The sequence below is a fragment of the Aethalodelphis obliquidens genome, unplaced genomic scaffold (genome assembly GCF_003676395.1).
Source record: "Aethalodelphis obliquidens isolate GAN/ISIS:26980383/991018 unplaced genomic scaffold, ASM367639v1 scaffold42, whole genome shotgun sequence".
NCBI lineage: Eukaryota > Metazoa > Chordata > Mammalia > Artiodactyla > Delphinidae > Aethalodelphis > Aethalodelphis obliquidens.
The window spans coordinates 5,217,093-5,242,591 of record NW_020837986.1 but is presented as its reverse complement, the minus strand read 5'-3'; the positions used below and the strand labels follow the sequence as shown (position 1 = coordinate 5,242,591).

The 25,499-nt window shown below is 48.4% G+C and overlaps 1 protein-coding gene across 1 annotated transcript in view; it reads right to left on the bottom strand.

Moving 5' to 3' along the window:
- The window catches only part of CHD6 (chromodomain helicase DNA binding protein 6), a 172,467-nt gene that overhangs the window by 3,200 nt on the left and 143,768 nt on the right, over positions 1-25,499 (bottom strand). The window contains exons 29-37 of the mRNA XM_027078281.1: positions 18,311-18,371; positions 17,370-17,586; positions 15,583-15,791; positions 12,896-14,479; positions 9,969-10,120; positions 9,183-9,389; positions 7,721-8,173; positions 5,901-6,095; positions 4,815-4,934 (exon numbers count right to left, since the gene is read on the bottom strand). Of these exons, the coding sequence (XP_026934082.1) occupies positions 4,815-4,934; positions 5,901-6,095; positions 7,721-8,173; positions 9,183-9,389; positions 9,969-10,120; positions 12,896-14,479; positions 15,583-15,791; positions 17,370-17,586; positions 18,311-18,371 (3,198 nt within the window). The remainder of the gene's footprint in view (positions 1-4,814; positions 4,935-5,900; positions 6,096-7,720; positions 8,174-9,182; positions 9,390-9,968; positions 10,121-12,895; positions 14,480-15,582; positions 15,792-17,369; positions 17,587-18,310; positions 18,372-25,499) is intronic.

The window sequence follows — 25,499 nt, the reverse complement described above, 5'->3', positions numbered from 1 at the left end:
TGTGCCAGTCTTCTCTGCTTCACCCTGATCTGAGCGCGTGTGCCGCCGGGGCTGGCAGTCGGGACCTGCGGCTGCGACCCCTCGGCCAGACCCCACATTCGCCTCCCTCCTGACACAGGGCGGTTTTTAACTGAAGCCACAAAGCAGGGCAGGAGGATGGGGCTTGGGAGCAGGAAGATCTCAGTCCTGACCTAAGCCCCCAGCTGTGGGGGGAGAGAGGACAATGGCACCTAAGTCAGATCCTCAGAAGACGCCACAGGTCTCTGCTTAAGAGGCAGTCACAGCGGCAGGTGAGTGGGCGACACGGGTCAAGCTCTCAGCGGGCTGTGTGCACGTGTGTGCACATCTGCCCCGACATGAGGAGTGGCTCAGATGCGCTGCTCCTCTCGGTAGTGAGGGTCTCAGCAGTGAGGGAAACTGGCCGTCGGAGGTGCTAACGAAGGGGGTGGTGATACGGAAGAGCGGCAGGGCTCTCGGCTCTCTGCTCTTTTTGGCGGTAACACGAAACAAGCATCTGCCCTGTGTCAGGCGCTGGGCGACGGGCTCTGTGTGTAGGATCTCAGTTCGTCACCACGCCCACCCTACGAGTCGCTACTACTGCTACAGCCATTTTACAGGGAGTTCAGAGATTCATACACACGTGAAAAACGTGCACTTGAATGTTCCCAAGTCCCCAGGAATAATGCTATTTTTGAGGTCTTGTATTTGTCCTTCGAAGAATTTCCCAAAGAATATTAAAGAAAAACCAGGTCATCATGGGCAAAAAGCTTTACGATGGTGAACTTTGTTTGAGGAGAAAAGTCTTCTCAAAAGGCCTTGCTTTAGAAAAGCAGAAGAGGGAATTCCCTGGCAATCCAGTGGCTGGGGCTCTGCACTTTCACTGCCGAGGGCCTGGGTTTGATCCCTGGTTGAGAAGGAATGAAGATCCCACAAGCCGCACAGCGTGGCCAAAAAAAAAAAAAAGAAAAGCAGAAGAGGGAGAAACCTCTGGAACCGTTGTGTTTAGTCACCTTTCTTTCTCACAGATCAAGAAGGGCAGGATTTGCCCCCAGGGCACAGTTGGTGAGTGACAGAGGCAGCAAGAACCCAGGCCCTGTGGCCCTAGCCCACCTGATTCTCATACGTGACCAGCCACTGACACTTTGAAAGCTGGTTTGTCCTCAGCTGCTGCTTGGGTCTGGGGATGATGCCTGGGGAGCTACTCCTGCTGGTTCCTGTCTCTGAAGAGAGACGGTTGGATGTGATGGACGGAGCCAGGCTAAAAGCATCATTTCTCACTGGTTTATCTTGAGCCCATCAGTGCAGATTGCCTCATTCTGGAGACCACAGCCTCAGGCCCCTGCTGGGAAGCCCATCTCAGCCCAGGGCCTGGCCACGGTAACCACCACTCGACTAACAGGCTTTCCAAGACCTGTTCCCTGTAGCCCAGCCACAGCCGAGAGCCAGGGGAAGGTCCCAGCTGTGTCTTTTCCCTTTATACTCCCAAATGCTCATCCTCACCCTCCTCATTACTCTCCAGTGGGAGGGCCTGTTCAATCTTAGAAGCCTTTCTGTTGGGAAGAAAAGGAACCTCGAACTTGATGAATAACACTTCCATCTTCTTTTCAAACAATCTGCTATATATAAAGCAGACGTTCTTTAACATGCTTTACTTTGAGCTCATCAGGGCATCTGGGCTGGAGAGCTCACTTCGGGCAACCTGCATCCTGCAGGACCTTTGGTCCCTGTGGCCTTGCTCACCAAGTTCAAGTCGCACTCCTCAGGTACCAGGATGTCCCCACCCTTGTTGGGAACCACTGATATAGACAACGCTGGGCCCTTTCAGAACCGGGAACTTGCCCAGAAGGCCCAGGCTGGCTGCCTGCCCCGCTTCAGAGCGGGGGAGCAGCAGCAGAAAGGCCTGGCTGAGGAGAACAGTGCTTCATCCCCTGCACAGTGAGGCGAGCCGGCAGAGGAAGTCGGCCCCACCTCTTCCTGCGGGTGCAAGCATCACCCTAGCCAGCCCGTGGCTGCCCACCCAGGGCCGACACCCCTCCCAGCAGCTTGGCGACCACACACCGCGGGCAAGGCGGGCTTTGGCAGCTCTCCTTCTTGGTAATTACACCCTGGGAACTGACCTGCTTCCTCTTCCTGGGGAGGGTCTGGGGAGGGCAAGGAGAGGCAGACAGGAAGGGGCAGACGCTCAGCAACGCTGCAGGCGTGGATGACCGCACGGGCACTCCAACCCTAGAACATCTTTCTTCACCAATACACGGCAGCATTTATTCCAAAGCCTGCGTGTTCCAGCTCTAAAACTTAACTCCTGGGCGGAGGCAGAGAAGGAGGTGGTGACCAAAACCTACTTACTCCTCCCAGGAAGGTGAGTAGGCTCGGCCAACAAACATTCCCTGAGTGGAAAGAGGCCTAACAACCAAACGCAGTATGAGGACCCTGGTTTAAAAGTCCTAAAAACAAAACAAAGCAAACCAGAAACTAGCCCTGAAAGACATTTCTGGGACAAGTGGGGTAATCAGAATATGGGCTAGCTACAACATATTACTAATAATGACGTGTGTGATGGTGGTAATAGTGATGGGGGAGAACATTCTCAGGAGACACATGCTTAAGTATTTAAGGGGTGACATGGCATCTCTGCAATTTACTGTCAAATGAATGGCTCAGCAAGAAACAAGCAAAAAAAACCCCCACTACACACAAGTATGTAAAACAAACATAACTTCACGTATAAAATAAGAGGCATGTGCGTGTGTGTACACACATTTAATGATGAGCGACCACTATGTGCGGGCGGGCACCCCCCCCTTTTTTATTTTTTTTTGGCTGTGTCGGATCTTTAGTTGCAGCACGTGGGATCTTCGTTGCGGTGCTCGGGTTTCTCTCTAGTTGTGGTGTGTGGGTTTTCTCTCTCTAATTGTGGCACGTGGGCTCCAGGGGACATGGGTTCTATAGTTTGAGGCACGTGGGCTCTCTAGTTGAGGCGTGTGGCCTCAGTAGTTGTAGCGCATAGGCTTAGTTGCCCTGTGGCACATGGGATCTTAGTTCCCCGACCAGGGATCGAACCCGGTCCCCTGCATTGCAGGACAGATTCTTTACCACTGGGCCACCACGGAAGTCCCCCAGGGGGCGTTCTTAAAGCTGAGTCCCGCGGCCTGACCGCAGCCTGTGTGATGCTGTCTGTGGGGCTTGGCTGCACACACGGCAAAGGCTAAAGGCAGGAAGAAGTTCCTTGCGGGATCTGAATGTGTTTCTAGGAGAAATGGTAAGGTGTCTAGGGGACGGACACAGAGGGCAGCACACCCCAGAGGCTCCGGTCCCAAGGACCAGGCAGACGCGTGCTTTCTGTTCAGGCCTTACTGCAGGCAAAGGACCCCGAGGCAGGGCCTGAGTTCATTTAACAAAGGAGGGAAAGCACACCTCTGGTAAGAGGCTGGCTCATAAGGACAGCTCAGAAATGAGTTTTCTGGCAGGGGGTCAGCATCTGCAGGGGAGTGATGAACGTTAATTTCCAGAGAATGTGAGGGAAATTGTTAGACATGTAGAAAGAAATAAGAAAGTCAAGGGGGAAACCACGTCCTTAAACCAAGAGGTCAGAGACTCCACCAAGTAAGGACTGGGGCTGTCTCCTGACAAAAGGAGAGCGAGGGGCCGAGAGAGACAGAGGGATGAGAACCGATGCGGAATCAGTCTGTACAGCACGAGCGGGTCTAACGTGTGGGTTCCAGAGGATAAAGCAAGAGAGGGGGGCAAAGGGCAGCTTTTCCAACACGACAAACCTTCTAACAAGCAGTGGGCCCCAGCCATCCTCCCCGGTGGCCACAGCAGCCTGTGGGGATGAGCGAGGGCAGTGTTTGTCGGGCTGCTGGAGGAGTGACCCTCCAGGCGACCAAATCAGAAACAAGCTCCTTGGGAACATTAACGAGCAGGAAATGACTAGGGTGGGTGGTCTCTTGGAATTAAAAAAAGAAACGGCATCCAGGAAATCCCCCTAAGAAGGGAATTCATACCCAGGAAAGCCGTAGCTGGCAGAGCGCTAAGGAAGGCGTTCAGGAGAGCCTGCCAGTTCAGAGGACAACCCGGGGAAGGGCACAGCCCCATGAGGATCCTCAGAAGCGCCCTATTTGGGCAGAGCGCACTTTGAGGAGGTTAAAAGCACATTTGTGTATCATCTGCCCAAGCTCAACACATTTTCAGGTTGAAATGTTACCGCCCCCTAGAGGTTACGAGTTTTCTATTCCAAATTTGTACTCATCTGTAAACTATAATTAACTCAGATTCGTTCCACTACAAGTATCTGCAGATGTCTTTGAAGTCGCTTCCAGGCTCATGATTCTATAATAGGAAGAGGGCAATGCTTGGAGTCAGCTGTTTTTCATTGCCAGCAAGGATGGAATAGGAGGAAATGTCTTAAATGGTAGCCAGAAAAACTTTGATTGGAAAATGAAAATTTCCAGTAATGAAGTTCGTTAAACGCTGGAAACAGACTCCTGATAAGGGTTAAAAGGTATTTTTCCCTGAACGGTCTAAAATGGGGGCGGTGGGGGGAGCGCGGGGCAGGGGGAGCAGGTTGGGAATCAGGCTTTGGGAATGGTTTAAGTACAGACTTAACCCAAAAGTTTCGGAGGTAAAGGTTGAAAACAAACGACCACGGAGGCCATGCTGCTGGTGAAAACACCCCAACACCACTTATCACTGCTTATCACCCTCTGCAGCTCCTGGTCCCCCTGGTAAGGTTGCCTGGCTACCGCCTTCCCCTGCTGGAGCTTTCTCTCCGAGTCTGTAAGGCCGGGCTCCGCCGCGAGGTCGGTATTCCTTACCCTCAGGCCTGGCTCCTTGGGGACGGCAGGAACCCTCTCTTCCCCACTCAGGGAGTTGACGTCTAATTTTCCAGGATCCTTACAGCGTGGCCTCCTCTGCTTGGGTTTGTCTGAAAAATTCTAGGAGGTAAATGGAAACCAACATTACAAAACGTTCTGCCACAGATTCTTCTGATGAGGGTGGTGCCTCTCAGCTGGTTTTGCTATTTTCTCGCTCATGGCCCTCTGCACAGGACCCGTCAGGTTAGGCTGAAGGGAACGGCCCCTTGGCCGTCAGCCAGGCTCTGTCCTTGAAGCCAGTGTTCCTGCAGCAAGCCGGAAGACAAGTCTCCTGTGGGGGCCTCCTGGCCCTCCAGACCAGAGCACCTGGCTGACCCACCAGTTTCCCAGGGCACCGCTTAATCCCTCCGCTTTCCCCCGATCACTGTCTCGGATTCCCTCTTCACTGCTCCCTACTTGGCGGGCTTCGTCTGTCTCTGGAGGGTGTGCATCTGTGAATGCATCCTTCTTCTTTCCTTGGGAGCTTTCTCCTGCCACGTCTTACTAATGAGATGTACCCAGGACAAAGGTGGTGGTGCGGTTGACGAGCAAACGAGAAACAAAAAAACCAAGAGAAGATTTCGGCGCTCAGGAGCCCTCTCCTCCAGGTTCTTAGTGTGGAGGACTGAGGGCAGAGGCAGTAAGAGGAACTGAGGAAAAGTTACCGAGCAGTAACTGAAACTAACCCATCACCTCAAAGTGGAGATGCAGTAACTTGAAAAGAATACACGGGAACATTTCCACGAAGTGGCAGCGCTTATGCAACCTAAAGAATTCTCTGTGAGCTCATGAACGTGATCATTTGGGGGAAGGGAGGGCTGAGCTTGGGCAAGTTCTGTCCTCGTAAGATTTCCACGTCTACTTTCCGGCATGGCATTCTGATCTGGGCTGTAATTTCTGTTACTGGAAAACGTAACCCGAATTTAAACTGGTTTTCTCCACTTTACAATGATGTCCTCAGTGGACACCGACTTCCCTCAGGCTTCCTGGTCCTCCTGGGCCCCCCTCAGCATCTTTGCGTCAGACACGGCACTGACACACACTCACCGCGCCAAAGCCAGGGACCTCGAGGGGGCAGTCTGCCTGCTGCCGCAGCCAGTCCAGCAGGCTCTTGCTGGGAATGGCTTTCTCGGCCTGGCTGCCGGCTACCGGGGCCGGCTCCGGGGTCGAAGTGGCAGGCACTGGCCCTTCAGGAGGGTGTGAGGTGCTCAGGGGGGCTGGCCCTGGGTCTTCGTGGACCTCCTGGACAAAGGGAAGACAAGTACGTGCAGTTCATCACGACAGAATGAAAACTAGTTTCTCAGAGGAAAACACATATGGTGCTGTTTGCATCTTCCCGCCAGAACATGACTCTGCCTGTGCCTGACTATGAAGCCCCCACAGAAGCTCTGACGTGTTGCGCGTTCCCTCCACCCGATGGCTCCTCTCCCCTCTCGTCTCCGCGGTAGACTTCCGTACCGTCCTGTCTGCTCAGGTTCCCTCTTGCCGCCTTTGTCACCATCACTGACAGTCCCGGTGACCCTGGCCACCCCGCTCCTCTCCCCCCTAGCACTCGTCACAGGTTTTCCCACAACAGAAAGTACCATGCTGCAGCTGCCTTACCTAGTTCTCTCTCAGCACTGCCAAAGCCTGTCTTACTCATCTCTGTATTCCCAATGCCTATATGGGGTCTGCTGATAAAGTACAACGTCAGTGCTGAATAAATACCTGCATAATACATTTTTCAAAATACTCTGAGGCCAAGGAAAAAGGTTTCACTTCTTCTATTGGAATTCCACAATCATTATAGGAAAACTGGCTTTGCACCTCTAAAAAATGAGACAACCTTCTTATGGACTTGGAGGATTGGACAGGGCAAGAACCTGCCATTTCAGCTTCCCAAATTATATAGGAAGTCTAAGAGGGAAACATATACCAAGCGATACAGCAGAGCTCTCTGGCTCTAGAGAACCAAGTCCTTGGGTTGGTTCCCTGATCTGCCATTTACCACCTGGATAATCTTGGGCAAATTATTTAACGCTTGTAAGCCTCAGTTTGCTCATCTCCAAAATGGGAATAGTAACAACACCTTCACAGGGTTTTTGTGAAAATCACACAGAACAATCATGTAAAACCCTGAATGCAGTGCCTGGCAAAGGCACTCAATAAGTACTGTTCGTTATTACTCCTTTTCAAGTAAGAAAACATGAAACGTGATTCCTGTTTCGGACTCAAAATTCAATAGATGGGAAAAATCAAAATACAAAGAGAGAAGTCAGTGGTCTTCGACACATTAAACGAAGTCTGAGGGGACTCCTCTGGACCAGGTGTGCAGTTTCTGCCCTTTTCTGTTGTTTACAAGGATCTCTGAGCTGAGAACACCTTAGTGTGACCTCAGGAAGCCTCACAGCGACCCTCTGTGGTAGAAGCTGCAGCCCCCTCTTTACAGAGGAGCAAAGGGGGGCGGCTCAAGGTGGCCAGCAGCTCAAGCAGCAGAGCCAGGATTAATGTTCAGGACGTCCTGACTCCCAAATCCCAGCTCCTGGAAAGCCCACTGACCTGGAACAACGTTGTTGCAAACACAGCCCTGTTTCTGCTTTACTCTTTGGATCACCAGTGGCTCCGAGACACTGGAGGCTGGGCTGTTACTGTGTGAAATGGTGAGACCTCCTGGTTCGTTTTTCCAGGTTGCATGCAGGTTAAGGGCCCTCGATGGACTAATACCTATTTCTAAAAGAGACTGAGAGCAACTGATGACGAGAAGATAAGCAGGACAACTGAAATAGGGATAAAAGATCCATAATCAAAAAGCGCTGTGTCTGAGGAAAAAGGGTTTGTCGCTCAGTGTACAGGGGTCAGTGTTTGTACTTAGTGGCTCATATACCCACCAAGATCCCCGCCTGGAGCGTCGGCTCCTTCAGAAAGATGAGGTCCACGCCCCCGTCTACATGCTTCCGCCTCCCTCTCCGCCTCCTGGTGGCAGCGTCATCTCTCCTGAGGCTTCCGTTGACGATCTGTCCAGTCACTGGATGGATCAGGCCGGCTTGCAGAATCCCAGACAAGTCCATGCCAAGGGCTCCTTGAAGTGAACCGATAGCCCCAATCTTAGGGGTGCTGGCGCTCACTGGGAAAGGGGATGTGGCCCCCGGGGACCCCTCCGATGGGCAGGAGAGGTCTATCGCTGACTCTCCGTGCCAGCCGTTGAGGACGATGGGGGGGTGCCCGTGGGTGGCGGGGAACTGCTCCAGGCCCCGGGTCTTTGCGTCCCTCTCCACCTCGAACTCATAAGGACGCCTGTGCTTCTGTTCCTCCTTTGTGAATACCGAAGCCAAGAAGCTCTCCTGCGAACACACACATGTGGCAAGAGAGGGTTGAACGCCACCTCTGTGGCTGAACGCCAGCTCTTTCTAGGCCCCATTTCCTTGGGGCTAGTAATCACCTTCTCAGAACTTCTTCTAACTCAAACCTTCTCAAACTTTACTACTAAATCACCTGGACAGCTTGTTAGAATACAGATTCAACCTCAGCGGGCCTGAGATTCTCTGCATTTCTAACAGGTTCCCAGATGCTGTGAAAGCTGCTAGTCCATGAACTATATACCTAGAGTTGCAAGATCATAGTTTAGGGAATCTCAGCCTCAGCTGTACACCAGAATCAACTGGGAAGTTAAAAAAAAAAAAAAAAAAAAAAAAGCCAATATCGAGTCTACACCCTGGACCGATTCAGTCAGAATCTGGAGCTTCTCAAGGTCCCCAGCGGAGTCCAGTGTGCAGCTGAGAGTGAGAGCTAGTGTGCCAATAACCACATGTCCTTAAACTTGACCTCTGGGTTTATAAACCACAAATAAAACTCATGCCTGCTTTGACTCCCCTCCTTTCTATCTGCTGCCACCGTTCTCAGTCCTCAAGTGTTGAACATCCCGATCTGTTCACGCCTCCCCTTCCTCATATAGTCATCAGTCATCACGACATGCCAGCCAACTCCCCCCCTTTCTTTGGAGCCACTCTGCCACTAAGCTGGCCTAGAACTTATCTCTTCCTCAGATGCCCACCTGCCTCCCAGCCCTGGAGGCACAGCCCCTCCCTGACCCCCATCTCCCATGAAGCTGCACACCACTCCCGTTGAGCTGCAAACACACTTTCATCACGCACTTTCCTGCTCCAAAACTACAGCCTCTGCTGCCTACAGGATAAAATCCAGATTCCTCAATGAACACTAATGGCTTCACCCCAAAAAAAGAAAGAAAAAAATTCCTATCCACTCAGTATTTGTTGAATAAATGACTCAATTAAGAAGTGCAAAGCGTCCTCCTCCTTTGTTTCAAGGTCAAGAACATTCTTACAGCCTCACCTTCTGCATCTGGGCCACCAACGCTGCGCCACTGCTGAAGACATGTTCTGATGCCTCTGGCTCTGAAAGGCTGCTGCGGGGACCAGCGCCGCTGGTTAACACGGGGGTGGGCAGCGCGGCCGAGGGCTCATACTGCTGGTTGGAGGGCCACTTCCCCTTTAACACCACATGGCAGATGTTATCCAGGCGGTTAATTATCACGCGATCCTATAAAAAAGAACAAAAGCTCTGAGGAATAAGTACCAAGTTACCCAAATTCACAAAATCCCCTGAAATCAAGTGGCAAGTTTTTTAACCAGAAGGAACTGATTAGAAAAGGGCGCACACAAATGGACTCACTTTACAAGTCTTAAAAGAAATGGTATCGGGCTTCCCTGGTGGCGTAGTGGTTGGGAGTCTGCCTCCCAATGCAGGGGACGTGGGTTCGTGCCCCGGTCCGGGAGGATCCCACATGCCGCGGAGCGGCTGGCCCCGTGGGCCGTGGCCGCTGGGCCTGCGCGTTCGGAGCCTGTGCTCCGCGTACCGCAAAAAAAAAAAAAAAAAAAAATGGTATTGTCTAGACAACGAAGATTAAAAGCCACAGCGCTGTAAATACGAAGATAAGCTGACACTTCTGTCTTATGGTCTAATTAGGTGCATGTATCTTTAATGTCACATAACTAGTATCTTTTAAAGATACGAAACATTTGTCTGAGTCTGTTTCTCAGAAATATTCTAAAAGGTTTAAAGGAAAGGCGTCGGTCGAAGCTGAGGATGCTCTGGGTGGAGTGTGCAAGCTCTGGGTACCTTTGGCCACTCGGAGAAGGAATAGAGGGTTTTCTCCTGGAGCAGCTGCGCAATGGTGGGAGCCCGTGCCTCCTGCAGGTTGTCCCTGAGGTCCCCTACGATGCCCGAGGTCGAGTTCTTGCTCTCCTCCTCAGAGTATTTCCCTGGATAATCTAGGAAGGAAGGTTAAAAAAATGAATTAGGCGCTCGGGAGATACTAGTGATCTGAAAGATGAGGAAGTCTGATCTTGTTTTTTAATTAGCCCAGTGTGTGCTCATTTATTTTTAATTGAATTATTAATTACCATACTTTCTATTTCCAGAAGCACTCTATCGGTTAAGCCATAAAGGCACGACCTGCTCTAGGGCTACCCATGCAAGTCATCCAATAAGAGTTTGCATCCACAACCGAACAACAACGACGACGATGAAGGACCGCAAAGAGGCTTTCCCAGTGGGTGCAGTGGGTGAGAGGAAAGTGAACATTATGCTCTGATACAGAAGTGGGGAGAGTGTAGGAAATGTAACACAGCAAGAGGCTGGTATTAATGATGAAGGAAGAAAAGTCCTGAAACTTACAACGAAGGTAAAATAGACCTGATTTATATAAAAAATGATGCAAAGAAACCCAGAATGTTTAAAGTACTTCACTGATGGAAAGAAGTGGAAATGCCACTCATTCGTTCAGTCTTCAGTGGTGAATGTTCACTGTCACTTGTGAAATGGACCTTCAAAGATCCACTTAACGGAGGTGACAGGGAATGAGCTGTGTGTAGCCTAACGTCCAAGAAAAGTTGTGAACCTCTTTCGTGGTGAAACGACACGGAACGTCTACCCTCTGAAACGTGGTGGTCTCACTTTTGACTGTGCAACAAGTCTCCCAGGGGGCCGTAGAGACCCCCCCCCCATCCCCCGACCAGGAGCAGGGCCTTGCTAGGCCAGGGGATTCAAGGCTAAACAAGACAGATGTGGCCCTGGCTTTCTAGGCTCTTACAGCTCCATGAGGGAAAGACAGTTGGGAAAATGCACTAATTATAAACGAATAGTTACAATTATAAACCAGGGTGAGGGCCATAAAGGGAAAGAGACAAGGTGTCATGATAGGGAATAAGAGGGAAAACCGACTGGTAGGAGGGAAGGCTGGCAGAGAGGACCTGTCGAAGGAGAGACCCCCAGGAAGATGAGGAGGCAGTGGGGAAAAGTACAACAAAGATGAGGCGGAGGGGCAGGATCATCGGGAACATGCTGGGCTCTGCAGGCCAGGACAGAAAATTTGAATTTTATTCTAGATCCAATGGGGAGCACCGCTGAAAGGCTTTAAGCAGAAAAGCTGAACTTAAATTTTAAGAAAAAAGCGGAATGCTGTGTGAGGGAAAACCCTGGAGAAGGAGCCAGGAGCCCGGGCGCTGGCCCTGACAGCTGTGCCAGTTACTGCTCCTTCAGCGGCCAAGCTCCATCCTCAGAAATAGGGCAACCCCCTCTGCCTCACCTCTCCCACATCTCATGTGTGGAGGAGACCCCTGGGGTCTGTCAAAGCGTCTTTAAAAGCACTGGTGCTAGGGACACCCCCCGCCCCCGGCCGAGTGTGCGCGATGCTCACCAAAGCCTATCAAGTTCACTGCTGTCTCCCAGCCCAGCCCAGCCAGAAGGCACGGCCACCAGAGGAAGTCCAGGCCAGCACAGCTCTCCTCTAGCCCATCCTCACTGGACTGTCTACACTGCCCAGGACTGAGTACTCGCTGATTTTCCCCACAACAGAGTTCCAAGAGCAATGTATACATGTAATTCCACACGTGGCAGGGACCCTTCGTGGCCTGGGGCAAGGTCTGGGCTGGCTCCTTCTGGGTCGGCTGGGGCCACAGGCTGATGAAGCTCCTTTCAGTTCAGTTTCTATGTCCTCAGCTTGGCTGGCGTGTACATTTTAATTTGGGTTCAAAACCTTTCCCAAGTTATCACGAGGCTAAAACCAAAGGTGGGAGTTCAAAAATAAAAAGGAAGTGGGACAACCCAGGGCAGGGTTTCCCTCTTTAGATGAAGTCACTGTCCTGCGGGGAGGGGCTGGCCTGCCTGAATCCCTGAACATCACTTGGCCCCTGGCACCAGGCCAGGCACCTACAGGGTAATTTTTGTTTTTCTGACAAGGATAAACAGAACTATCTTTTGTTCACCTAATATGTCCTCTTGGGTCTGATGACATAAAGACAACAGTGAAAAAGTTAAGACCCATTTGTTGTTGCTCAGGATCTCTAATCACTGTATTCATATCCCTGCAAAGTATATACAAATCTCAGGGTCACCTAGATTAACATTTTAAAATCCCTTCATTACCTAAGATTTCCCTATTTAAAAAGATCAAATCTATCTGCATTTTTTATTGAGTGGCATGTAATTTGGTTATTCTTATTTCTGTTGAGTTACTTAAAGGAATCTCAACCCAATGCACCGATATTACAACACAGGGTTTTGACATACACGTGAACAAATGGTGCAGTCTTTGCTCACCTTAATAAAGATGACGGTTATTTGTATTTTTGTGGCGTTCCTGAAAAATTACCTGCACCTCCGTTAAACTGCAGGTTCTTGGCGTTCCCTGGCTGTTCTACTTTAACCCACTTTGTAGCACTTTACCTGGAAGAACGAATTCCTTCCCCTCAACACTGTATCTGGCATCTATCATATAACAGCACACAACCCCTGCCCAAATCACGCAGCTGACACAGCCAAGGTGCTACGATTGCCTACAATCATCCTCAGTTTTCTGGAATGATCAGAGTTAAGCTACTCTGCCTCATTTTCAGACCAAGGCCTGTGACCTTCGCTTTTAAACAACACGGTGAGTGTAAGCAGGTCCCTTCCAGAAGCTGTAAAACCCTTAACACCCCCCCGACGCGCCCTCCCTGTCTTGCGAGAACTGGCTTATCCAAAATACAAGATCCCACACACTGTACCTTGACTCTGGCAGTTCCCGTCTCTATCATAATCATCTTTACTCTCAAAATCCACGTCTTCCGCCTTGAGTTCACTCCCTTCCAGATATGTAGGGAAACCTTGTTTCCCTTCTGCACTTTCTTTCCAGGGTTCTTTCAAAAGTTCATGCTTCACCTGAAACAGCTCTGGCGGAACAGCAGTGAGCTCGCCCCCAACTGTGACATTATTGGCTTTGCTTTTGTATGGGTCTGGGTTGTAACCCTGGGGTTTCTCCACTTCAAACTGGTCATTCTCGAGGCCGTGAGTCCACCTCTCCATGTGTTTGCAGTGACACTGACAGGCTGCGGGAAGAAAAGCGCCCTGCGGTCCAGGATGCTGGCTTCTGGCCGCCAGGCTTCCTTTCTTGGCTTCGTCCACAAGAAAGCCGCTGTGGCTCTTCTCCCCTGCCATACGAGCAGTGGGCTCGGTAAGAGGCGACACCTCTGGCCTTTCCCGCGTGCCTGCGGCCAGGTCTAGGTTTTCCTCCTCATTTTCCTCCTCTTCTTCCTCCTCATCACTGTGGTTCCGACCCAAAATCAATTTACTTTCTAAACTTTTGCATTCTAATAAATCAATTAACTGCTGATCTGATGACAGGTTTCTTTTGGAGTCATAGACACTCAGATTGCACATGTCAACAAACCCGCTCTCATTTCCTTGGTCCAAGGAAGGGGAGGCTATGCATTTGGTTTCCAGCTGCCCAAGGCTTTCAGGTCTCTGCCCTGCCTCGCTGCAGCAGAGTTCCCCTTCCTGTGAAAGAGACACCAGCAAATGTTTTCCATTTTTAATGTTCATTTGAGCTACTCCTGCTTCTAATGTATCCATAAAAGAGGGGCCTGAGGCTATTTCTGCCTCGTGGCCACCAGGCTGGAAGTTGCCATCTCTGCTTGTTGCGAGAGCCACGGCATCTTGTCTGGACTCGGTATTGGTACCTGGGCTCTCCTGAAAAGAGACTGGCTCCTGGCTTAGTGCTTTCTTACCATACATCATGCTCTCCAAGGACTCAGGCAGTAGACTCTCATCATGGGTGATGGAAATGACATCCTGAACTTTAGAAATAAAGTTTTCACAAGTCATGTCAGATAAGCTGCCCCGAGGTGGACCAAGATGATCATCCCTACCTTCTATTTTCACTAGATTCTCAGGTTCATTTTCAAGGGACTCGGAAGTCCTGCTCATTTGAGTATACGCAAGAGATTCATACAGTTTGGAGTTGGTCTGGTAAAGGCAACAGAGACTCCCTGGAGCCTGGGGGTCGGTTCTTTTGTGTTGGGCATAGTTTCTGTAGGCGTCCAGGAAGGACAGCTGGGGGTCGGTCATGATGTAGTAGTCGGTGCGGTTCAGCCCGTGCTTGGCAGTGCCGATCAACAGGTCCCGATCGTGCTTTCCACACTCCCACCAGACGGGGAGGGAGAGGCTGGGCCTGCAGAGCTGAAGGCGCTCGTGCAGCTGAGGACACTGCAGCACTTGCTCCCGGACCTTCCGCAACAGTTCAATGCGGTACAGGGTTCTCGCGGCCCGCTCTTCAGTGATGGGTTCAACGCAGATGCTGGGATCTGGGGGGCCTGCAAAGGTGAACACAGAGCCTGTCACTTAAGGTGGCCCTTGGACACTTCCTGCCCACCTGAGCACCTGCATCTTTGATCTTATAGTTTGACTCCCTGGGTCCTCAGCAAGGCAGGGCCTCAGTGGCCCCACTAAACTGAAAAGCTGAAAGAGAAGGGAAGGTTTTTATGAAACACGGACAGACCAGTGAAGGTGAAAGAAGAGCCTGAAAACTCCAGTTCGGGAAATATTAGTTCCCAGTCAATAAGGAGGACTAGGTACCTTCTAACTAGGTACTTTACGGCTGTTATTTAGTTCTCACAAGAACTCTATGCTATACCATCGTTAACCTTGTGTAAGGATGAGGAAGGAGGCTCAGATAAGCTAACTTGCTCAAGGTGGCAGAACCAGGACTCCAGTCCAGGTCTTGTCAGCATGACTCCAAGGTCCAGATCTTTCCGATCTATGCAGCTCCCTGGCTTTAAAGAAAACAGCCTAAGTGTGCCACATGCAGGCAGAAGGTGGGGTGTCTGTACATGCTGCCGCCAGTCTAGAACCCACACTGAATAGGCTCAACATTTGTTTCAATTTTCCCAGAATACAGTCATACGGTCCAGAGCGAGTTAATCTATGAGTACGAGACTGAAGAGGGACACGGAGGAAGCTGCTGCAAATTCCAACCAGGAAGAAATTTCTTAGAAAAGGTCTCTAGTGGAGCCCAGGGAGTTTAAATGACGGCCACTAGTTTTCCATAGCTACAAGTCAACACATGAAAAAACATTTAAGATTTAATCTAAGGGAAGTGCAAAGCTCATAGTAGGATAATTCTCTATGAGACTTACAAAAAAAAGCACTTTGGAAAAGGTAATTAGTTTCTTAATATTTCTGTGACATTTTAATCCGAATTTCAATTTTCGTTGGAATCACATCATTTTGGGAGAGAGATTTTATTTTATGAGGGTGGACCCGATTAGAAGTCCGTGGATTTGTGAAAACCCACTGGTCTTTACCTGAATTCTTCATGTTGGCTCCGCGTCTATAGTTATACCTAACTCTGTACCTTGAAAATAAGCACGTTCTCTCCTTGTCCCACCTGGGATACAGTGACAGAGAGTGTCCTCACCACCATCCTTCCAGGCTGGCAGACGACAGACGTGCCGGCACATGGCCACGAAGCTATGGAAATAGTGCTCCAGGCTCTCGTCCGACTTCTTGTCCAAACGGGAAATGATGCGAAACTGCGTCCAGTCAAAGGTTTTCTTTTCTTGATCATAAACGACACCAAAGGAAGACACTGTTCTGTAGAAGTCGGCTTGCTCTCTCCTAGTCCACCTAGAGAGGGAATCAGAGAAGGAGAGTGAGCTGTTTTCTTTCTTGTTTTTTTTTTTTTCAGTTAAAAAAAGCCAACAACTACTTACTGAGCACCTACTTGGGAGAGCCCAGGAAGTCAAGAGAGCAGGCAGAGCGGGTCTATTTTACTGTTTATTTTTATTCAGGTTGACTTGGGTGGAGGGGCTTATAACACAGCAGCCCCTCAGCCTCTACCGCCACCTTCAAATCATGTGTGCGTACTTGAGACCTTACTTCGCCAATTTTATTTTATTTTATTTTATTCTCATTATTATTTTTGGCCGTACTGCACAGCATTTTTGGCCATCCTGAGCAGCGGGATCTTAGTTCCCCGACCAGGGATTGAACCTGCGCCCCCTGCAGTGGAAGCATGGAGTCCTAACCACTGGACCACCAGGCAAGTCCCCTTGATTCATTCATTTTACAAATTACCTAGTTCATTTCCTCTTGTGGGAGATAAAGATTTTAATTTAAAAGCACTCTATATGCTTAAACATTCTGCCATACGACAACAGAGAATCACAGAATCCTGGAGGGACCTTTCAAGCCCTTAAATTCACTTCCTTCATTTTACAGAGGGAGAAACTGGTCCAGAGCGGGGAGGAGACTCCCTCAGCCACCCACCTCCCTGACTCCCATCTCACACTGGCTTCCTTCCTGGTCTTACGTAGGCAGGTTGCCCACAACGATAATCCTTCCTAGGACACGAAGGTTCTCTAGATTTTATATCCTGCAGGATTAAGATAATGACTTAAGGAACATGGATTATTATATACCACTGTAGTCTTCACCAGGGGCTCTTGGGCACAGTACTCAGCTAGGAGAGGGGTGAGAGGGTCAGTGGAAGAGTGAGAAGCAGGGAAGAAGGGGCTCTGGTTCTCTCTTTGGAGCTAGATGGGAGAAATCTACTCCCTGAATTACCAAATTTCATAAAGCCAGGAGTATACAGAAGTATCAATAATTGAATTCACTATGTGGCATTCTTTCAATTCACTGGATGTTACATCAAAAGGACGGAGAGATATAAAGACTCAAAGAACAGCAGCTTTGTTGATTTGCTCTCCTGGCATCGTTCTTAGCCTGTGCTGGCCTTAGGCAGCCATTTTTACCTTAATTCTCAGATGGGCAAGTAACTCCTTCCTTCTGGGCTGGCATTTTATGGTACTTGTTGTTCTCAAAGGCTCGATAAGGACTGTTGGCTACAATAAGACAACTTCAATGCACACTATTCACTTTGCCGCTGAAAGAATATGATCTGATACATGCTAGTGTGGTGTTTAAATCACATCCCCAGAGACTGGGGTCCAACTTAGGGAAGAGGGTAAGGTTGGAAGATCACACAAGTCTGGGAACTGTGAACAGAGGGTGTCCTAGATATCACCAGACTCCCGAGTCAGCACGAAAACACCACTGCAGTTGGAGGCTGGATTTAATTCACTCTAGAGACAACCTGACTCCGTATGAGAACACTGGACACACCTGCCCTCCGGCTGTTGGGTTCCCTTTGTCACCTTTACCCATTGGGCAGCTCAGCACGCCCTTTTGGCCACTGGCTTTTACCTCTTTTGGGCTTCCTTGTTGATGAGATCCATCTCTGAGGACCTCCGGAACATCTCTTCCTGGACCCAGTATCCCTGGTTTCCTGGTCCCAGGATTTCAGGTCGGCAGAGCTCCTTGCGGTTACAGCGCTGGTAAATGGTGACCAGGCGTCGGAGACGAGCTGTGAGTGCAGACGAAACTGGCCAGGGTGATTTGTCTGGGTCGGAGCCATCCTGGGCTTCAAACATCAGTGAGGATATTAGTATTTACAAACAGAACTAAAACAAAGGCAACTGGGTTTTTTGGTTGCTGTTCTTCCCTTTCATTTAAAGAAAACTAAAGCTGACTTAGTAACTTAGTGGAAGTAGCTGCTGTTCAACAATCAGCTCGGGAGCTAGGCACAGCCGGAAGGGCTGCAGTTGCACTTTAGAAGCAGCTTTAGGTACGGTGGGTTCTGCTCTCTCTCCAGTACAAACGTGCCTGTCTGTGGGGGCAGAACTGACTCAAGGGCCTTGCTCTAAGGCATCGGCTTAAGTGGATGCTCTGTGGCCATCTCCATTTAGAACTAAAGGCTTCTGTGTAGCTGGGCCTTCTAAACATCAAAGCCTCCGTTAAGTCTGAATTCAGAAAAACAAACCAACAAGAGAACACACCAAATACCCTTAACTTTTCTCAAAAGAAAAAAAAAAAATCACTGAAACCACGATTCCTTTTTATCTCTCAGACTCCATCCTGACTTCATTTCACTGTTGAATTCAGTGCCAGGTGGAGAAAGCTGGCCAGAGCCACATTACCGCTCCCTGGGTGACTCCCGCAGAGTTTGACGAAGGTCAACTTAATTGGCTTTTAAAAAGAGCCTCCTTAAAAAACAGCATTTTTTTCTTTTTTATTACACATGAACTCCAGGATAACTACAAACAGGGACCTTACTTTTCTTTGCCTTCAGAAGGACACAGTCTCACCTGCCCGGCTGTCATCCTTCTTTTCACCAAAAATGCCATCACCTCCATCACTGGAACTCTCCTAGGGATAAATGAAGTCATGCCGTCAGCACAACTGCAGCTCTGAAGAGACCCACTCAGAAACCCAGTCCCTACACAGAAGGAGTAAAGATGCACAAGAGACATCCCCTGCTCAAGAGCATCTCAAAGATCAAGGTAGTCCCTGATGAATAAAGCTTACTTATGCACAGAGTCTTAAAAGAGCCAGAAAGCAGTTTATTTAAAATAAGCATTTTTCCCCCCTGGAATTGTGTGGAATGATTCTGCCCGTAGAGAATTAGCTTTAAGAATGATGAACTGGCATGCTCCCCTGGCAACTACGTTTTACACGCACTCTTTTAGTTGAGAATTAAATATTTGCTTTACTATCATCACTTGCAGTCTAATACTGTCATTTCACAAAGCATGGGCCTGCATTTTTGGATTTCTGCTGTGAAAAACTGTCATGCTCATGTTCATTATGCTTCATTTACTTCACAGCAATAGACGCTATTTTCCTAAAACATGACTGCTCCAGACAGGAGACCTGATGGCACAAACCTCCAGGAATTTAAAATTAAAATCATGATCTGAGGCTCAGAATCTGAAGTAATATCACAGGCACAGAGCTTATCCAAGTTGGAGTATATGTCAACCTGGCTCTAATGGAGTCCTTTACGAAGCCTTTCTTGGTCCCAGGAATGGAACTTCAGAGGCTCCTTATACACAAAGCATGTGGGAGTTTGGGTGTGGGCGAAGAGACAGTGCGAGTCTTCAACTTACTCCATTTTTAACACAAAAACTTACTTTTTTTTTTTTTTTACTGAAGTAAAGTTGACTTGCGACATCATATTAGTTTCAGGTGTAAAACAGTGATTCGGTATCTTTATGCAGTAAGAAATGATCACCACCATGGGTGTACTTTCTATCTGTCACCACACAAAGTTATTCTAGTATTATTGACTACATTCCCGATGCAGTACATCACATCCCTGTGACTTATTTATTTTATAACTGGAAGTCTGTACTTCTTAATCCCCTTCACGTATTTCACCCATTTTCCCACCTATCTTATTGTTTTTCTTTTATAAAAACCAACTTTACTTTTTTATTTATTTTTTTACAAACTTATGTATTTTATTTATTTATTTTTGGCTGCTTTGGTTCTTCGTTGCTGTGCATGGCTTTCTCTAGTTGCGGCGAGCGGGGGCTACTTTTTGTTGCCGTGAGCGGAATTCTCACTGTGGTGGCTTCTCTTGTTGCGGAGCACGGGTTCTAGGCACGTGGGCTTCAGGAGCTGCGGCACATGGGCTCAGTAGTTGTGGTGCACGGGCTTAGTTGCTCCGCAGCACGTGGGACCTTCCCAGACCAGGGCTCGAACCCGTGTCCCCTGCATTGGCAGGCAGACTCTCAACCACTGTGCCACCAGGGAAGCCCTCTTATTGTTTCTCTGACTTGCGTCTTTTGACGTGAATGACAGGCGAGAATAACCCCAGGATTCATGACTTCGGCTATGGTGGAGCACAGGGTCAGATTCTGTCAGAATAAGGGTCAGCAATCTGCAGCCTGTAGATTGTTTTTGTGTGGCCCTTAAGCTAAGAATGGTTTTTAAGGGAAGAAGAAGAGGAGGAGGAGGAAGGAAGGGAGGGGCAGGAGGGGGAGAAACAGAAGGAGGTGAAGAAGATGTGACTCTACTGGCCCCCAGGCCTAAGATATTTACTGTCTGGTCCTTGACAGAAAACTGGGACACAGCCCAGGAGGGCAGCACCTCGGTTCAGGAGGGATGGACACACACCTATGACTGGCAATAGTTAAAATTCAAACCGCTCTCTTAGGCCCCTAATACCGGGGAAGGACCTGAGAAAGGCAGAGGGGCAGGGGTTCATTTTCTGAATGCATTTCTTTCTTACTAGAGTAGTGGTAATAGCTGACGTTACCAAGAACTATGTGTGACCGTGCAAAACCCTTTACACGGCTTATCTCCTTTGGTCATCAGCACCGCTTCCCCAGGTAGAAAGTATTACTATCCTTATTTTACAGAGGCAGAAAACAAGCCCTAGAAAGTTCTGTAAGTTGCCAAGGTCACATGGCTACCAAGGGGCAGAGCTGGGCTTCAAACACGGTAGTCTGATGAGAACCTATACTGTAACCACTGAGCTGCCCAAAACATAACAAAAAGAGAGTCCCGGCTGAAAATCTGATTTAGAGAGTGCAACATATTTAGAATTGGAGAACACTAGTTTAATCTCTCTTCTTTGCCCATGCAATATCAGTGAAGAGAAGGAACTTCAAGCTGATCTACTGTACCATTCTGAAGTGACACTTAAATATGCCAAAGCAGCCTTTCCCACTATTTAGGCAGTTAAAAAGCCAGCAAAAACCAACAACCAGGCCTTCCATCCTTCCTGCCATAGAGAACATTTTTGGGTATTCTTAGAGTACCCGTGAAGACCCTTATAATGCTGAAAGTTGTAATCATAGACACTTCTAGACTGAGAAGTGCTGTACAGACTATGAGATGTGGGGTCAGGCGCCAGGGCTACCACGCTCCTTATTACGACGGATATGTGGCTGCCGTGGGCACCGACTCCACAGGGGTAGCTCCGGGCTTGGTGTGAGGCAGGCACACCTGCCATGCAGGCTTCCTTTCCACCCTCCCTAACAGTTTCTGTTGGCCTTAGGCAAACCCTCAAGTAAGGAAAGACTCTGGAAGCCGTAAGTGCCTTTCTGTCTCCTGCTCTCTCTCGATGGCAGGTCCCCTCTCTATCACTGACAGAAAGGAGAAGACCTGGCTTAGCAGCAGCCGAAGTGAAAAAGATGTCATAATCTTGTGGTCACATAACCAATTTAATGTGAGTGTGACAGAGCGGTACCGCAGGGAGCACATGGAAAGCCCTGCCTCTGAAGTCTGCATGTGAACATGTAGTATCCTAGTTTCTGCCTCTGTGAATCAGTCTGAAAGAAATATTCATCTCAGAAGAAGTATGAATCAATCATTTCCAAGGGCAGGGTCCCAGAGAGTGCTGACAAGTAAGACTGTCAAAGTAAGGGCAACAGGTTAGTTCCAACCTGCAGTTTCTCCATCTTGAGCACGCCTGTGTTTGGAGTCTGACAGTCCACTGCTCTCTGGCCTTGGGCAACGTGTTTCGACCTCTCTCAAGCTCATTTCTTCATTTGCAAAATGGAGACAATAGTACTTTATGGGTGATCGTGGGGCACAAATGAGTTGATTATGCAAAGTGTTTAACCAAATGCTGGCACAAAGCAAATGCCCGACGCACGGCAGCCGGCACCGAGGAGATACCCACGTACAGGCCCAACTGCTAGAGGATCCTTCAGCGTTTCTCTCTTTCAGCTGAAGTGTGTTCTCTAAGGATAGCTTCATGACACAGTGGCCAACAGCAGCAATAACAACAAAAGTCTACAGGTAAGTACATGGCCAGATACTATACTGAGTACTTCACGTGCGTTTTTCATTTATTCATTCTAAACAACTAAATGACCCTTTTTAGACAGAAGGAAATTGTAGAAGGAGAGATTGATAATCTAATACTACATATAGTTATTAAGTGGTGAAGATGGAATTCAAACCTAGAAGGCCTGACCCCAGACGAGGAGCTCTAACCACGGGGATGTATTGCCTCCAGGGGCTGAAGACACACCTGGTTGGATCAAATGCACTGTCAGTCACTAAGAGTAACTTAGCTTCCCGCGTGGCACTTCTCCGCCAAGGATGCAGGGCTGTTTCCTGATCTGAGAACAGCAGATCCCCCTCGCCTGTGGCTGCTCCTCCAGGCCCGGCTGCCTCCCCTCTTTGGTCTGGGTGTGGGTGCAGGCAGTGGCATGGCAGCACAGACCTGCAGACCCAGGGAATTTCCTCGAAGCCCTTACAAAACTCCAGGGCCAAAAGAGCGGTGATGAGCTGCCATCCTACATTTGTTTGCCAGGAACTGTGCTGGGTTCAGGAGCTCTGACAGTGGGAAGGATGGAGTCCTTATCCTTCTAGAGCCCACATTCTGGCCATTACAAGAGACATAAAATAAATACTGGCCATGTAGTGTGATGAGTGCTCCTAAACACAGTGGGAAAACCAGAAAGGGTCACCAACTCTGCATGGCCCAAATCAGGTAGGGGAAGGACATCTGAGAGGTGACTTTTGAGCTTCACATTGAAGGACACAGGAGTTCGCCAGGAGGAGAATATAAGAACTCTTTGTGTAGAGGTAACAGGATGCGTGAAGGCGCAGTTAAAAAATATCCCACAGCAGTTTTCATTTTGCAGAAAAATCAAGCATCCTACTACCTTCATAAATTTCATGTAGAAATAGAAAGTAGATACACATCAAATGTCATTAACACAAAATTCAAGGATTTTATAATGGAAAGACTGAAGGATTTAGAAAAAGATGTGAGCGGGCAGACACTGCTCCTGAGGAGTATGACTTCTTTTGCAGCTCATTAAAACTATTTGAGCTTCCCCCGTCTAGAATAGGGATAAGAACAACGCCTAACTGAAGGGGAAACGTGCTTTGTAAGCGTGGAAGTAAGCGTGGAAGTACTCCATCTACATTCAAATATCTCTATTTGAGTTCAGAGACCCCTTGATCTCTCAACTTATAAGAATAGAGTCATTGTTCAGTTCCTCATTGAACTTTTCTTATAGTGGGATCTGACCATTTTAGGCATTAAGTTTCCCTGCAGGAGTTTCTTCCTAGTTCACTGTGCACATGAACTCACCCTCCTTTTACAGAGAGCACCTGCTGTAGGAAGTGCTGCAGAGCGAGGACAAGACTGCTGGTTAGAACACAAGGACTACACCAGGCAGAGCTGGGCCACTACTTATTACTATCTCAGTTAAAGGAGATGGTAACCTCCCTGCATACTGGGTTTGATAGAGAACGATTTCCTTTACCATTCTAGGCTCTAGACCATCCCAAACACAAGTAAACTTTCTGACTAACTGCTTTAGAAGGCATGTCCACTGACTAGCTGCAACTGTTTACCAATCAAAAGCTCTACTGGTATTAAACAGAAAGGGTGGGGGAAGGGAGTAGACTAATCATCTCACATGTCCCTCTAACGTTCTGTGGTTCTCCAACTGCCACGTTTGAAGAGGACAACAGCACAGTGAGCTCTGGAAGGCACAAGAGTAGCAAGGGGTCTGGAGACAACATGATAAGAAGAAAGAGGAATTAAGGATACTTCACCTGAAAAGAGACTTAAAGAGATTACGGTAGCTAGTTGGTCTCAAAATTTTTTAGTCTTATCGGAGAGGAAAGTAAGAACAGTTTTGCTCTTTGCAGGACCAGAAGAAAACTAGACAGAGTCCATGGAACCAACTGGGAGTCAGATTTCTGGGTCAGAATAAGGAAATACCACCCAACAATGAAATGGGCTTCCTTGGAAGATAGCACATTCCCCCTTTCCCTTCATGGATTCCTGGAAGCACCTACACCTGCCTGGTATGCCCCCACAGTGATGTCGCAGTAGAAGGGATGGAACACTGAGACCATGCAGACATGCGTTAGGGTCCTTGCAATGCTGAGATTCTCCCATCTACTAACCAGGCCCCCCTCCTATGCCCAGGTCTGTTTAATTCAGATGAATTAACTTAGTGATGGATGATACGCTCTTTGGGCTTCCTTAACCTGCTGATCTGCCTGAGAACAGAACTGGGAGAAGGAAACACCCAACCAGTGTCTTCAGTACAAGGGCTGGGGCGTGGGGAGAAGGCTTGGTTCAGATGTTGGCTGTTCCTCTACGTTTGTTATTCTAGCACATGGACTAGAAGTCGATCTTAATCTGTTTATAATCTGTTCACCTCAAAATCTGGGAAAGGCACTCCCCATTCCTTCTGCTTTTGATTATATTCTATAGTCCAGGTTTTAGGGATCTGAAGAGCAAAATAAATAATACAGGCATTATTTTCATAAATGAATTTAAAAAAAAGGAGTCCCAGAGGAGTTTAACCATACTATAAGGAAACTTGAGTTATTTTACCAATTCTGCCACAACTCCCACTTCAGTGCCCAGATCTCTCCAAGACTGAAGTAAGCATGAGTTAAGCATGTGAACTTTACCATGAACAGCTTTCAGAGCTGGGTCTGGCCTGCGGTTGGTCTGGGGGCTGCCTTTTCATAGAGGATGCTGTTGGGAGAAGGGGTGTGTACGTACAGCTAAAACACTTCCTACTCTCTTGACTATGAAAAGAATATTTGATCAGAAAAAAAAAAAGCCAGAATAGCTAGAGAATATCTAGTCTGAACGCTATCATCTAGTAGCTGTGAGAATCTGGCAACGTCCTTTAACTTCCTGGGCCTGAATTTCCCCAGCTCTCACATGAGGGCAATAACACCTGAAGCTCTTACTTTACATGGCTGAGGTGAGGATCAACTGAAACAAATGGGAAAAGTGCTTTGGAAAGAGTAAAGTTCCATATGAATTTAAGGTACTATTTTCATTTCTTTGGTACTCAAGTTATTTCCATGGGAAAACACATCCCACATTCCAGACAAAGGAAGTAACTGTAAAAGCTAGGCAGAGCTTCTACCAGAATGGCACAGCTCAGATTTTAATTGTCAAGACCAAACCCAACTTCCTTCAGGTCCAGGGTCTAAAGCTTCATGCTGATTTGCTTCAATCCACTGCTTCGCAAACCTCAAGGAGATATGGAAGCATATCTTCAAAAAATAATTATTTCTTACTTTGGGAAAGTGATGTCATTGTTACTGTTAAAGCAATCAGAGCTGATGGAAACCAAGGTAAATACCATTCTCCAAACTAGAACCAAAAGAAGAGAATTGAAAACTTTTGGTTGGTGATCAGGAGGAGAAGAAAGATTATTCTAGTAATGGAGTCAGGCGAGGACAATGCTACAGTAACCTCTGGGATACGGAACCCATGAAATTCTAACAGATTTATTTGCTCCACTGAAAGCCAGAGAAAATGTGGTCAAATAGTGCTGGGGCCCTAGTAAGGTTTTGGTCTGCTTATTCAAAGCCCTAGAAACTCATCTGTAAAATGCAATATAGACTTCTGCTCTGGGAAGATGCATATTTCCCTATTCCACACAATATTTACAACTAAAACCCCTGGACATTATATATATAACAAACCTAAGGAAACTCTGAAAGGTGAAGAGAAGGCAGACCAACCAGGGACTTTGGGACACA